Source organism: Electrona antarctica, assembly GCF_951216825.1.
Source record: "Electrona antarctica genome assembly, chromosome: 11".
NCBI lineage: Eukaryota > Metazoa > Chordata > Actinopteri > Myctophiformes > Myctophidae > Electrona > Electrona antarctica.
This window is the reverse complement of record NC_136792.1, coordinates 23636004-23652524: the sequence shown is the minus strand read 5'-3', so window position 1 is coordinate 23652524 and position 16521 is coordinate 23636004. Positions and strand designations below refer to the sequence as shown.

The following is a 16521-nucleotide window of genomic DNA, read 5'->3' as shown; positions in this document are numbered from 1 at the left end:
GGTAACCAACATCGTCACATTTCAGACTCCAGGACTTGGTATTTTGTTGGTATCCAAACAGACCTACCACCAATCCTCTCCCGATGATTTCTCTGTCTGTATGTATGTCACTAATGCTGCATTCACATGGGATCAGGCAAGTGGTAGACGGCAAACTGGAAGTTGAAGAACCGGCGACGGTAACGGCAGATGGCAGACAGCATCAATGTTAAAATATGTAATCTTTTTACCGTTCCGTGCCGTCCAGCAGGTTTTGCCGTTTGCCGTCTACCGCTTGCCAGATTCCATGTGAATGCAGTATAACTGCTATAGACACCATATCACAGGACTGGCCTCTACCCACACTCTTCCAAACAGAACCGGTTCCCAGTCGTCTGTTAGTATGTCTTCTTCGTCTTGTTGTTTATTGTCTTCATTCTTCTCTGCTCTGCAGAACGAAGCACGTTCTGGTCTGGTCTGGTCTGGTCCTTCACTTTCATGTTCAATTAAGACATTGTTCTCTGTTGGCTTCACCTTGTTCTCTTCGTATTTAATCTCATCTGGTGAGAGGAGCCTTTCAGTCAGTTGGTTTTTCATTTCATCCAATTCATTCTTGATGAACATATGGAAGGTGTTCTTCAGGAGCGTGGCCTTCAGGAGAGTGTTCTCGTTCTCGTTGTTGTCCAGTGTGAGCTCACACACATCTGATGAGAATAGCTTTGTCCTCAAAGCCTCCTTTTCTCTAATCAGTTGGAGTTTCTCATCCATCCCATTTTTTCGTCCTCTATTCTCACTCCTCCTCCTCCACTCCTCCTTCCTTTCTCCTTTCTCCTTGTCTTTAATCTTCTCCTTTCTCTCTTCAGTATGAGTGATAGATGATGGAGATGAACCCGAGCCGCCATCTGATGAATGGAGCTGAAACATGGATGTGGTTCCCAAGGGTTACTCTTTAAAGGCCTGTGGATGGTGAAGGAGGCTCACTTTCTTTTGGAGTTACTAGGTTAATGAAAGAAGTGTTGGAGGTTGGTGATTGAGTCACCTCAATCAAGGTGAGTCACCTTGAGTCACCTCAATCACCTACAAGTATTATATCAACAGTGGTGGTAGCCTAGCAACGACCTGTTTTACTTTAGAAACTGCCTGTCTGTATGAGTCCCTTTTATGCCCATATATGGAGACTTCTATCTGTCTGGCTCTTTTGTGCCCATATATGGAGATCTATATGTCTGTCTGTGTCTCTTTTGTGCCCATATATGGAGATCTCTTTATATGTATGTCTGTGTCTCTTTTGTGCCCATATATGGAGATCTCCGTATGTCTGTGTCTCTTTTGTGGCCATATATGGAGATCTCTGTATCTGTCTGTCTGTTTTGTGCTCATATATGGAGATCTCCGTATATGTCTGTCTGTGTCTCTTGTATGCCCATATATGGAGATCTCTGTATCTGTTTGTATGTGTCTCTTTCAGTCCCATATGGAGATCCCTGATGTTATCAGTGTCATATTCACAGTACTATAATAATGAGTTAGGGCAGAGATAATGTTATTATGATAAAGGAAAAAAAACATCTGTCTGTCTGTCTGTCTGTCTGTCCGTCCGTCCGGGCTGCAGCTTCCAAATCCTGTTTCGTACTGCATTAGATAGTGAGCGCTGGAGATGCACGGAAGGCAGGCGGTGTACAATGTTATCTCGCTCTCCCCCATGTTTCTGTGGATAGTACGGTGAATGTGACATATGGTTTGTTTATGATATGTTTATATGAATTGATTACATGGGGCCCGAATGGAAACAAGTATTTAGTATTTATGGTAATATTATTGACCACTCATTTTGTATGTACGTAGCAAAAATATTGTTTGAGTAAAATGTCCATCACAAGCCGGCATGTTGATGACCCCTGTTAGAATGTTGCACTATTACTATTACTATGCACTACTTACCTTATTTTGTAGAGGAAAATTGAATATTAACTGAGCTATGTCATTCCTATGTCCTAGAACAGTTTGATCAGTGTTTGTGAATATGAACATCTCTCATCTAAAATTAGAAATCTGCCTGAAGCTCATTCGTAGAGATATTAAATTATGAATAGACAATGGATGGGCTTTGTGAATCCATAAAATATAGTTTGATGTTTTATGGCCAGAAGTAATGATGGCAATTATGAAAATGTAAAATGTACTGGCAATGCAGCTCTAGTGTTTCAATGTCACCTTTTCCACCGTTAGCCCATATATAGCACTTGCCATAGAACTTGCCCTAGCCTCGACGAACTTGCAGGCTTATGCAAAGGCTAAAAATGTAATTTGTAGATGGCATGTTATGTAGACAGAATGATGCCAGGTCATCCTGTGGTGTTTAGGTTCAATGTAGGCTACAGATTATTGATTTTCTGTGGATATTATACTGTTCGGCTTATGATAGGTTCTTGGTTTACTTATGGTCGTAGTCAATTACTATTTATTATTATTACTATTTTGATGTATTTGATGTATTGCTTACTGTAAGTCTCTCTGTCTGGATTAAGAGCATCTGCTAAATTGTCAAGGACAGGTTGTCTCAAAACAGTGCTTTTCAAAATGGGGGTAACCAGGGGGCGCCATGCAGGCCAATTGGAATATTTTTAATCAATTTAAAACTGTAGGAGAAAACTTCCGCACACCTAGAAATCAGGCATATGCACAGGTGCGTAGGCCAGTGGACATCAATGAAAGCAATAGGATACACCCGCACACTGTGTATTTTTTAATGAAGCAACGTTTCGGTCCCTCCGGACCTTCCTCAGGCATCAATTTAAAAGAAATGTTGAAAAAATAGCAGATCTACAACCTCTGAATACATCAGATCGTGACACATCGTGACCAATTTTGCAATGGGGCAGAGTCAGAGGCTATTTGAGGGTCCTTGGCATGGAACATATTAGGTACAACTCATTTGGAATTCGAATGAAAAGTTATAGTCTAATTACAATCTGAAGCTATCTATTTTGATGATACATTTTGGAATCCTTTGACACTATAAAGGTCTCAGAGGCACTTGCCCATCGTGCAAGTACAGGTCATGTTCTACTTGCCCTCAGGTCATGGCCACTTGCCCCTCAAAAATATCGTTAATTACCGCTCATTTTAACTTGTATATATATAAAAAAATAAACACTAATATAACACTATATATTAGTGTTTCTTTCTCTTTTTTTATGAATAAAAACAGCACTACCGGTATAACATGAAAGTAGCCTTACAAATGCATGGTAGGGAAACTTTTTCATGCAAGAATAGGACCCCAAAATGTACACTTTTGCACAGACCCCCATTTGAAAAGATTTCAACGACCCCCAGTTTGACATGCACGGATGCGCCACCATTTGCGACCAAATTGATCGCAATTTTGAGCCCTGGCTTGAGAGAACTCATGGCTTTTGCAACATGGCTGCCACTCTATGTTTGTTTAAAGACCTTGGCTGTCACTCTGTTTGTTTAAAGAGCTCTACACAAACATTTAAAAAAAGTCCATATAGCCATATGACATAATTTCCAAAGCCAGACGTTGGAGGAGCTAGCACCCATCAAAAGGGGAAAATGGATGTATTGTATGCATGATGCATGTCACATTCTCAAAGGGCTGATCCTATAATCCCCAGCTGCTAATGATAGGGAGCTTCTGATGCAGTTGTGGACAGCAACCTGGTGCTGAAAGTAATTGGGAATTCAAATCTGGTGGAGTGTTGCTGGTGCTGAATATAAGTAAACAGCAATGGGTGCTGAAAACAAGCTCATACTCATGCATGATTAATTTGTGGTTCTCAATCTCATAGTGGGGTCCAGGAACCCCAGGGATCCTCAAATGTGTTAATATAGCATCAAAATCAGTTTAACCACTTTAACCCTATCGGCTACCGTATGATTGTATATATGATCGTATATGATACCGTATATGATCAGGGTCATATGAAAATAGCAGATCTACAAGCTCACAATGTGTTGTGATGCAACATGTTGATAATAAAGCAGTAATAACAATGTTGGTGCAAGTAGTAATAACAATGATGCCTAATTTAATATAATGTGGCGGAACTGATTTAACTAACAATGTGTCACATTTGTATAAATTAGTATAAATAATATCAATAATGATGATATAATAATAATAATAATAATAATAATGTGTAATAATTATTAGTATTATACATAGATTATAAATTCAAATAAATAAATAAAATAAGTATTACTGTAATTATTAATAAATTAAGTAATTCAAGGGTGTATAAATTAACCTAACAGTCTCTGCCCTGGCCCTTTGCATATTTCAACCATGCAGCTCTTTCCCGGGCTAAAGCCCCTGAACGTGTGTAGGGCTCGGGCCGTACAGGAGCCTGCATGGGAGCTCTCAACCTCAATGCATTGTCGGGGCTGCTCCGTCTGCATCCCCGGAACGTGCATAACGCCACATCCGCCGCTGCTCCGGCGGAGCTTGTTTATGTGTAGTGCTGGTTTTGGGGGTTCCGCCCACACCGAGGAGGGAGGAGGGAGGGACGGAGGAGGAACAGCACGCACAGACAGACGACAGACAGAAAGACAGACAGACAGGCAGAGTGTTAAAATGGCGCACAGCTGTCGGTGGCGGTTCCCCGCTCGGCCCGGAGGGAGCAGCAACTCCGGTACCGGGAGGAGAGCGGGCCGGATCAGGGTCACCGCCTCTCTCCGGAGCGGTGGTGGAGGAGGAAGCCACCCCAGTAATAATAATAATAATAGTACTACTACTAACGGCAGCGCGACCACCGGAGGTACCACCAGCAGCAGCAACGGCAGCGGTCTCGGACCCGGGTTCGACGCTGCACTACAGGTCTCCTCCGCCATCGGTTGCAACCTGCGGAGATTCCGGGATGTTTTGGGGGCATCGAGTGACTCGAGCAGCGGGGAGGTAAGAGAGCTCAGGTCGGACCCCGCCAGGGATGATAATGATGAGGAAGGAAGGATGATGGTTGGTGAGGTGGTGATGATGGTGGTGATGATGTTGTGCCGGAGGTCCGGAGCAGGCAGCAGCACCGGACCGGAGGACGAGATGGAGGAGTGGATTTCAAAGTCCGGGACCCCCGGTTCGCTTTTTGATCCGCTCTCGGACCCGTGACCGGGACCAAGCAGAAGTGTTGGGAGTGTGTAAAACTTGTCATTGACGAGATGCTCGGTGGAACTTTTAAGCTTCGTTCTTTTTTGGGTGGCTCTTGATTCTTGAACCCCCCCCCCCCCCTCCCACAACAGCCTCCCCCAAAAAGTACAGATCTACAAGCTAACAACGCATTGTTAGTTTGTAGATCTGTACTTTTTTTTGGGTGAGTGGGGGGGCAAGTACTATACTACTAACTACTACTACGGTCCGGAGTACGTAAAGTATCTATAGCTTCCTCCTAGCCCCCTGGCCTTCCTTCCTGGTCCTAACTGGACCTCAAAGCACATAGAAGGATTCAAATCAACGCACGTATTCTTTTGGGGATTGAGTGGATATCATGAGTTCAGTTATCTTAAAACGGGAGTAATTAATATACCGTAGTCATAGTGTTCAGCTTCTGAGGGGGCTCAAGTCATGATGATAGCAGTACCTCTCGTCTAGTCGGTCTAGACCAGTCCCAGTTTGGTGGTGGTGGTTACCTTTCTGGCCACTTCGTAATAAAGCAGGAATAACAATGTATTAAGGCTTTAATTGCATTCAATAACGTAGTCACGACTGTTGTTGTTGTTTTTGTCATGGCTACAATTACACATACTGTCCAAACCAAAAGGGTAGTGTAACGACTAAGTTTATAAATGCAGCATTGGTGTATTTAGTTGCTGTTTTGTATAATTAGTGTAATTAGTATCGATATTAAATGGGAGTTAGTGTTCTGACCAGTCAGACAGAACTGTAATATTGTGGTTCTTCTGAACGTTGAAGCTATCGTTAGCCATGATTGAGTAGTGCATGCAGACACTGTTATGTTAGTTTGTGTTCTTCCTTCAACTCATAAACACACATATTACACACTGTCCTTTTATACGATGGTATTATTGGATCACAGTTGATCAGATTTGGTGTGTAAATAACCGTACCAGAAGACACACAGGAGCGTATTGCTTCCCCGACGTGTTTGAAAACAAACCGTGTCAACTTGAAGGGGACAAGACGTCATTGTGTGTTCTAGTCTCATTGCAAACAGCGAACTGTCACATTAAACCCTGGATAGCATTAACCCGGGACAACATTAACTCGCGTCGTCAGCTAACGGGCTAATTAATCATTTATTTCATCTTCTGTTCCCCCTCCGACAAGGTGTCAACCCTTGAGCTAGCTAACCCCCAAGCTAGCATGCTACATATGTAACTACGATGCTATAGCTGTGTACTGAGAGTCCCAGTCAGTCAGCCAGCCAGCAGGGCTTTATTTTTGCCACAAAGTGGACCGTTCTGCTTCGGATGGTTGCTGTGTTTACACCCGGGCCTTGGCTGTGGGACCAGAATCATTTCCCAGTTTGTTTTAGCTAAAGGATGCTAACCATTGCTAACGCACTACGCACCACGCTAGCCACACTGATGCTAATGCTGATGCATAGGAAAATGGGAGGACATGTTTTCACCCCTCTCTAGTACACATACATACGCGGTGCGTAGCTAGGAGGACCAAAATATTGTAGCAGTTGGTGGCTAATGCTAAAATGTTTTTATGTAATCCCTATGTGAATATCGGGAATCGAGTTGGGTTGAGCTCTTATGTTTATATAGCAGTAGATGCTCGTATGGTATTGTATATTATGTACACGGTGACCCACTCGATGCTACAATAACAAGCCATGGCTTCTGCTAGTTCTCATGGACCTTATGTGATGTGATGTTGGGGGTGTGTTCCCTGAACTACCATCTTCCTCCTTCATGATGAGCAGCAGCATGCTGCCGCACATTGCAGTGGGAGGAGAGGAGAGACTATGGTGGATTACTGGATATTTATCACCAGTAGTAGTCCAGTTTTAAACATAGTATTGTATGCTGTAGTATAGTGGCTATATTTACCACTAACTATGCTGCTCCTCCAGTTTTAAATAATAGTATAGTGGAGAAGTGGTTCTCAACCTATTCAGGCCGCCCCCCCAATAATCATATTTGAACTGGGGACCCCCACCATGATAATCACTGTAGGAGTTGAGGCATTACATTTACTTTGATTCAGTTCCCACAAAATCGCTCTTGTGAGCTTATAATATAATAATATAGTATACTGTAGTGTAGTAGCTATTTATTTTCCACTAGTTGTGCTGCTCCAGTTTGTATATGGTAATATAGTGACTATTTCTTATTTACCACTAGTTCTGCTACTGGTCAACTCCAGTTTGAAATATAGGATTGTTGTTTTTGCAACACAAGTGCAACATTTTCTAATAACAAAATCTTTATAATGTTTATATTTGAGAACATTTACATTTTTGACACAAACATTTATTCACAAATTGAACTTTATTCTGTTTAACCACTAACTATGGACACAATCTGTCTACTGAAACGTTATATTGCAGAAAAACATGAAATAATGAACTAGTACTAGTGCAGTTGTAGAAAATACTTTGTGGGCCTACAATTTCTGTATTGTTGAAGGGACTATAGAAGCACCCCCCCTCCCCCCAGCCAAAAGGAGACACAAAGGGTGAACATTTAGCAGTATCTGGGATGCGAAGAGACAGACGGCATCATTAAATAAATCCCTATGGATGTTGTGGACACAGCATGGTGATTTCATTGATAAAAGGATGTAGTAGTGCCCGCCTGGCCAGACCGGGGCAGGATTGTTCTGGCTCACTGCAGCCTGCTGAGCCCACAGGGCAGTCCCAATGAACAGCGTGCCAGCTTGGACACTCGGACACCCCTCCTCAGACAGGGCAGGCATACCCAAATCCACTTCAACACACAGGACTCCGTCTGAGAGAGCAGAGCAACTTTTCTTCTGACAGCTGCCACTTTGGAATAGATTACTATAAGCCTATTGGTCTGGTCTCAAAGAGAGGCTTGTAGCCTGTTGTTGCCCAAATAGAGGCATTTGTTAGCTTTTGTGTGAGTGCGTTGAAAATTCATTTTCCCTCGTCCCACAAGTTGCAACAAATTTGGGATTGATTGTTTTAGTGCTAAGCAGTGTCAGTGTTGATGTTTTTGGGGGGATAGGTGTGACCATCCAAACTCTGTTCAATGAAGCACTTAAGCCCTTTTTATATTTCATCTTTATTTATTTCATTTTTGTTTTTTCATGATTATTACATTTATTTACTTAATTGTTTACATATTCCATGAAATGCAAATGTTGTGGAATATTTGGCTGATCTACAAGCTCACAATGCCAATGTGCCATGTGCTTATAGATCTGCTATAGTTTCTAAGATTTTTTTATTTTTATTTTCCAAATGTTTCAATATTGTTTAAATGTTTCACCAATAATAATAATAATAATAATAATAATAATATTGACATGCCCAAAATAGGGACACCAAGTTGGAAAATGTTTAATCAGACTTTGTATCCCCCTCCCCCTTTCTTTTATCTGTCAAATTATACCATGTCTGGTGGAGGTGCTGTGCTCTGTATCCATGATTCCACTTGTAGATTAAGACCAAATGTTTAATCACTCGTACAAAAAGTGCAGCTGAGCAGACATTGACAAACCAAACGTCTCCTTCTTGGCCCACTGGTTCTACAGAACTGGTGTGTTTGAGTGGAAGGCAGACATTTCAGTCCAGCAGGTGTTTGCCCTATTTAAATGGCAGAAGCCCCCCTCATGTCCCCCCCCCCCCCCCCCCCCACACACACACACACACACCCAGAGACAGCGTGTGGATTGGAGCAGGAAGCTTTGTGTCTGCTTGCTTTTATTCTAGCCCTCACAAAGTGCACGGCGGGCTGAAAAAGCCCAGGCAGGGATATCAAAGGGTGTGGGGTGACCCCCTCCTCCACACGGGACGACACTGGGAGGAGAATTAGTCACAGACCCTCCCATCCATGGCTTTATTCTGCTGCAGCAGGCGGCCGAGGGGCTTTCACCTCTACTTTAGGAGTTGCCCTGACTGAGAGAAAGGGTGTGTGTGTGTGTGTGTGTGTGTGTGTGTGTGTGTGTGTGTGTGCAACCTTATGTGCCATATTGCGGGTGGGGTGTAGCCTATTCGGTCATTGTTTTGATTAGAGCTCCAATTCACGCCGCTGCTGCCTGCCTGCCTGCTGGCAACATGTGTTTGTTAGTTTGTTTGTTTGTTTTTGCGCCTGCCTGCCTGTGTTCCTGATCCTGACGATCCCAGGCTCTGACACATGATCTTACACATCTCCCGAAAGGCGTTTGTTCAGTGTCTATTCTTCATCAATAGCAAATTGGACGGAGAGAAACGAATACCAACCTTTTGTTGTAGTACTGGTGAGTGAACTTACAAAGCCTGTAAGCCAAGGAGAGATCAACATGCACACTCTCACAAATGGTTGTTGTGGCGGGGAGTAAATCCCCTTAGGTAAGCACTTTTAACCACTTAAACCGACCATATACACTTAGTCGGTCGGAGTCCCCAGACCCCCGGGGGTCTACACACTCTAGGCTAAAATAGACAATCTACAATCTCACAACGTTTGTTGTGTCTGAGCTTGTAGATCGGCTATTTTTTGCAGAATGTTAGCCCCAGAATAGGGATGCTAGGAGGGTTCATGTGGTTAAAATAAATAAATAATAATAACCCGGCATGCTCCAGTCTCCGGTGTCCCACGCACACTTTCCTCGCTTTATTTGTTTTGGTCAGACAAGGACCTTCATTAGGACATTTGAAGTCAAATGAGTATATTATGAGTATATAATATATTACACCTAATATTACACCTATATTTTACACCTAAACCAATTAACTGTCTTTTTCTGCTCAAGATTCAAAACGGTGATTTTAATCAGATAGGGACGTTGAACTTTTATCACCTCTAGTGCTGTGTCCTCCTCGGCAAGCTGTACATGTCTTGTCATTGACCACCACCAGAGTAATTCCTGGAATTCTTCTGTGGCCTCTTGGAAGGAATGTGTCATTCAGTAGGGCATATAGTAAGCACATGAGCTCATTGCCAATTGAAATTCCAGGAAGGGATGAGGCACTGTGTCCATATAGTAAATCATGAGAGGAGGGCTTCCTAGAATGTGTCTAGGAAGTGTTTGTCTAGGCAGGGGGGAGGAATGGCTGCTTACATGAGTGGATAACTACTCCTTGTTGGTGTTTTGTTATATCCACTTTCTTACTTGAATGATCCCCCTCGTGCTTTTTAACCACATGAACCCCAATCTGAGAATCCCATCGGCAGGAAAAACAGAGACTACCGGTACATGAACCCTACTGTCCCTACTCCCTATTATGGACATGTCTTAGTAGGCGAACATTCACCGAAATGTGGTGAACATTTGACGAAAACAGCAAATGAACAAGCTCAAGCGGGAAGAGAAAATGCTGCTTTGCACGTCTTTTCTCACAGAACGTAGCCACTCGATAAACTTATCTCCAAATCAACTATGCTCATTTTCTTCTCCTCACCTGTCAAAGAGCCATTGAATAAAAGTTGTCAAGCTTAGTGGCTGGTTCACTCACACAGGATCCACTGGAAATGGTCCTTAGAAATTAAGTAAAGTAAGAAGTGAATTCAGTGAAGGCACTTCTTCATTGGTTTATGACACATGAAAGTATATTGTTTGTTTATTGTTTATTTGGACCCCCACATTAGCTACTACCTTAGCAGCAGCTACTCTTCCTGGGGTTGACACATATCATTCCAAAGATCTTCAGTGATGCTGAGGAAGAGCTATCATTATTTTATTTTCAGTACCTATGCCCTTATACTGTACAAGGTGTATATCAGAATCATCTTTATTGTGTAAAGACGTGGGTGAAATGTGTTTTTGAGAAAGCGTTATCATTTTCAGAAAGAGAGAAGACAATAATGGGGGGACATGCATGTCCCATATGGGACAGGGGGAGTAAAGAGAAACATCTTGGAAGCAATATGGTCTATGACTATGAAGTATATAGGGTTGGTTAATATCAAAAACATGGCTACATCGATAAAGTTCTCTCTGCAGCAGGTTTATTTCAGGAAGAGTGGAGGATTACGTCAGAGCTGTCTGAGCGTTGTGTCTCTATTTGTAATTACAGGGAACGCTGAGTCTCTCTAGACATATGGATTCACTGGATGTTTGAAATGAATTAAGTCCTCTTCTACAGTATCAACTATCCCAGGGGCTCAGAGTTAATGATCAGTTACTCCACTTGATGTGGTAGAGAACTGTGTGGCGCTGCGCGTGTGTGCGTGAGGCACGTGTGTGAATGCATGTAGACTTTTTTTGTAGGTCTGTGTCTTCGTTCAATGCTTGAGTGTGTGTGGGAGGTAAGGGGGCAAGTATAGCTATAGGTGGAGTTGATTTAGCTGATTCCTTCCCCACCGTTTTTGACTGAGTGCTGCTGCTGGATGGTTAGCAAGGAAGTCCCCTTTGAGGTCTGCAGCCTGTGTGTCTGTCACGTTAGCGTTCTAATGCCACCCACGCTTCTTCACAGTGATGCAGAACGGAACACCTCAAACCAATTCTGCATCATTTTGATGCTAGCTTGGGACAGGCCCCACACAGCAGCAGATAATACTGCCGCTTCCACAATGATTCAGATTGGTCTCACTTGCTCAGGTTTTTCGGCACGTCTCATGCACCGATCAACTGGGCAAAGCTTCAGTTTTACTTAGTTATGTGCCGGTGTCGTGCTTTCTAAATGAATAGCAGATCTAGCTGCTACTTAATGCATGCAACACCAGCGTACAAGAAAGTAAATCAGGGTTATAAGTAAGTCACGTAGCACAAATTGTGTCATACTATACACAATTTGACTGGTCTCTGCAATTAATATCCTGATTTTTAACCACTTTCAACCTGACACCCTATTTTGGGTATGACATTAACCATTATTATACAACAGGTCGTTTTGAGGAAGCAATCTGATTGATTGAAACAACTTGATTATTGGTTGAAATAATCACGTTATTTCACCGGCTAATCAAAACAAACTATTCAGCCGTGCTTTTCTCTCAGAGCGCAGCAGACTTGTGGCTAGGCTAGCTAGTTTCTTGGGACATTTGTGGTCGTAGTGACTACATCTGTCATTGAAGAATTATACATTTTCAGTGATTCTCTTAGTTTTAAGGGTAACTGTTGTATAATTGCAATATTTCACTTGAGGGTGTTCTTTAACGTCATTAATGCACGCCTGCAGGGCGAGTTCCGAAAGGTATCGCAGAAGTGAAGAACATCCTCTCGTGTAATATTGCTTAATTAGGCGAAACATTTTCAGATGTTTTCAAAAGTAGCCTGCCAGTCTACCTGCACAAGCTTGTGATGGGTTAACTTTTTCTTTCTATCCAAAAGTTATTTTATTTTTGTATTTCTTTCCCTATACGTTAAATATTCTCAAATAGAAAGTTTAATCAAATCAGCATTTGTCAAATTGATTTGAAAAGTTTGCACTTGTTATCGGTCTAAAGTAACAGTGGTCTCTGGGCCCACATCACCGATGTGACCTAGAGTACACTTCAAAATCAGCTCTAGGAACAACACAGGCTTAGGTACAGTTTGATCCCATATGTCATGTGGCGAGCACACAACGGTTAACATCCTCCAGGTCTACTACAACTACACCAGCGTTTGTTTACTTCTTGCAGTTGCTTACCCAGTAGCCTGCTGCCTGCCTGGCCTACTATTGAGCTCATAGTGAGCTTTGTGTTTCACACGCTCCGTGCTCGGCAGCCAGTGGGCGGGGAGGGAAGGATTGCGTGTGTTTCAGCGCATGGCTACATTAGGAGTGTGTGGGAGGCCTGTTTAGATGGGGATTTAGCTAGCTTCTGTGCGAGCGTGTTCAAACCCAAGCCTCCTTTCATCCTTAGTGCTCCCAGGGGATGCTAGTAGCTCCAGCTCCCTCTGTTGCTGATGCGAGCATGTGGTCAAGATGCTACTTGCTTGTCTCTTCCTCTCTCTCTCCCTCTCTCTCTCTCCTGTCCTCCTCACCCCTCCTCCTCCTGCTGCTGCTGCTCTCTTCCTTCGCACACAATCTCTCGCTATAGCGAGCCCCTCCCCCACATTCTGCTGTATGTTTGCTTGTTTACATCTTTCGCTGTGCAGTTTCACGCACGGGGGGTGTGTTTGTGTGTCACACTAGAAAAGGGTGTGTGTGTGTGTGCGTAGCTGACGCAGAAAGGGGGAGGTGCGTCTCTGCGTGTATGTGCCTGCCTCGGGCGTGTTGGTATGACTCCATGCGTGACTGCGTGTACGCTCGTGTGTGCGCGTGTGCGCATGTGCGTGCGCGTGCATGCGTGCGTGTCATGATGTCATTGAGCACTGCGAGTCATAAGTGTCCATTGGCACTCCACAACAACACCTAGCAGCAGAACTGGTGGAGAGGAGAGGAACAGAGGAGAGGACAGGAGGAGAGAATAGAAACGGGGGAGAGAAATGGATGAGAGGATGCTGTGAGAGGGAGAGGGAGGGAGAGAGAGGTCAACTTTACACTGCAAAGTATTCTTGAGAAACATTTTAACCTGGCATCCCTATTTCTTCGTCTACTCAGTCTCAGACTTTTGGGAGTACCGCAGACTGCTCGATTCAGTATTTAGATATTTGATCAGACACGCCCCCTTACTATACAAACCCATTGTAAAAAAACTCTATTTTAACCATGTTAGATTCATCGAAAACACCCGTCCTTGGTTCTGCTGACTCATACTGCCCTCCTAGTCCTAATACGTGAGGGGGCTATGTTTTTAATTTTTTTATTGCATTTCTTTTTAAAATCTTCCCCCCAAAATATTAGAAATTAATGGAAAAGGTAATTGAAAAAACACGGCCCCCTCACGCATTAGGAGGACAGTGTGTTTCCTATGAATCTATCATGGTTAGAATGGAGATTCTGATAAAATGAATATCAAATATCTAAATACTGAATCAAGCAACTTAAAAACTGTCCAGAGGTGTTCATAAAAGCCTGAGTTTTTTATTTAAGTGGTTAACTCCCTTTTTGCTTAATTTAGCATAGTAGAGAGACTGGGAAACTCAAAGCTGAGAGACACAGGGATGGACATGCAACAACGCATCAGGTCTCTGCCCGGCATTGAGCCTGGGACGTTTTGACTATGTGGTCTACGGACACTGACTGTACGCCCGGTCACCTTCCGGGCAAGCCCCCACATTTACATTTTACACAGCGGCAAAGTTAACCCCAGTTTATCACAGGATGACATTTCATAATCCCCTTAACACTCCGGGAGGTTGCCATCAGTTGTGTGTGAGAGAGTGTAATGTACACACACAGTATACACACTTGTATGCGCGCGTGTTTGTCTATAATATGTATACGTGTGTGTGTGTGCATTTGTGTGTGTGTGTGCGCCGTGCATGCGGTCGCGCTTGTGTGAAACAGCTCTTGGATAGCAGCTGCTCTACAAACTGGGCCGAAGAAGACATCTCGACTGCAGCGCCACATACTGCTATAAATACACATGATGAAACGACATAGGCCACCTCCTCTCTCAAACACACACACATGCACAATACATATAGTACATGCGTGTGCGCACACACGTGCGCTATGCGCGACTGGCAGAGGATCTTTGACTTTGTCTCTGTCGGGTGGAAAACTTGTTACTTTTCAGGATTCAAATAAAAAAAGCAAAAGTAGCAGATCTACAAGCTCAAATTGAGCTTGCAGATCTGCTACTTTTGACAGATCTACAGTGACACTGTAGTATGATCAAGTAGGGCGTTAATTTACAAAAGAAACACAGTTTTTTCAATGACATGTTAATCTTGCTCCAGTATGGTGTCATTCTCTCTCCTCTTGTGTTCCAGTGGTACAGGACTACTGGTCAACAGTCGTGTAATGGTGATTTTTTTCTTCGGTACCAGAGCAATGTAATGACGTCACATGCACGAGCGTGCGCCATGTGCACAGAACAGCTATAGTGTATGACAGTGAACTCATGACAAATTAATTAATTCAAACGACCATAAAACAACAGTAACAACTACTGTAGAGTGTGTTGTTACTAGCAGCACCACACCACACTAGCACCATAATACTGTGTTGATAATCTACTGGTTCCGACGTGTAGGCCTATGTGCCTACAGCCTACGTAGCATACAGCCTACGTAGCCTACAGCCTACGTACGCTGCTGTACTACGTACGGCAGCGTACTTAACAGGTCACACATGGACCATTGATATGTAACGAGTTGCGTCGGCAGCTTTTGTAGGTTGGTAAAAGGTGCGAATGAGGCAGCCAAATGAGCTGCCTTTCAGCAGCCTAGCTGGGCAAGAGCTCAATTGACTGGGCTGCCCAACAGACGCTGGGATTGGGGGCGCGCCGGCGCACTACCGTGCTGTACCTGCGAGTGCACGTGAAATAAAAGATTGCTACCATGCCATGGTACTGCGTTCTACAAGCATTACACCACTGCTGGTCAACTCCCTGGGCCTACTGTCCAGCCCCAATACCCTGGTTCAGCCCAAGGCTTACCGATGCCAAGTGTATGTCTATGCCAGTGGTCTTCTAATTATTTTGTGCTTAAAGTCACACCAATGGGCAAGTCCGCTCAAAAATGTATTCATAACTTTAGGTATAGTTGTACTCCATGCAGGGGTGCCCAAAAGGTAGATTGCGATCTACCAGTAGTAGATCACAAAGGCTGTGCAGGCATAGATCACAACATGGCATGGTCCTAAAAAATATATTTAATTTAAATATTAAAAAACGTTTTCGCATCTGCAAGTTGAATTAAGGTGACTTGATTAATTGACATTGAAAAGGGCCTGTCAGCTCAAACCCACAATGCAATACTTTGTATTACAAGAGTACACGTTACCGGAGTGTTGTACACATTTGTGTACAAGAGTGTTGTACACAAACGTCAGTAGAATAATTATATATAAAAAAGCCCCACCTATTCCATTTCCTATTCCAAGTGTGCTTGTCATGTCTTACTGTATGTAACTATTCCAAAGCTCCCTCAGGTACATTTTTAAACAAATTTCAGCAATGGGATCATACATTTATTTTTGGTGGGTAGATCTCATTGAGCTAGTCATTTTGACAGTGGCTCTCAAGTAAAAAAAGTGTGGGCACCCCTGCTACAGTATATTACAATAATAATATTGTGTGGGTGTCACAAAATCCCAAGTCGAATTTGGGAACCACTGGTCATCCTATGGACATGTGATGGAATGCTTCAGTTTGCTGCACTTGCCTTCACTGCTCTGACCTCCTGAGTGCAGCCAGGCACAGGGGTGACTCAGGCACAGGGGCTCTGACCTCCTGAGTGCAGCCAGGCACAGGGGCTCTGACCTCCTGAGTGCAGCCAGGCACAGGGGCTCTGACCTCCTGAGTGCAGCCAGCCACAGGGGTGACGGTGTGTGTTTGTTTGATGACGAGACGGCGGCTCTCCCTCACTCAGTTGTCTCACTCTTAGGTTGTAAGTAGGGTTGGGAATCATCC

The 16521-nt window shown here is 43.6% G+C and overlaps 1 protein-coding gene across 1 annotated transcript in view; it reads left to right on the top strand.

Moving 5' to 3' along the window:
- Positions 1–4579: 4579 nt before the first annotated feature.
- The window catches only part of kmt2a (lysine (K)-specific methyltransferase 2A), a gene marked incomplete at its 5' end in the record, with an annotated part of 62445 nt that continues 50503 nt past the window's right edge, over positions 4580–16521 (top strand). Inside the window, one exon of the mRNA XM_079514624.1 lies at positions 4580–4900. Within this exon, the coding sequence (XP_079370750.1) occupies positions 4580–4900 (321 nt within the window). The remainder of the gene's footprint in view (positions 4901–16521) is intronic.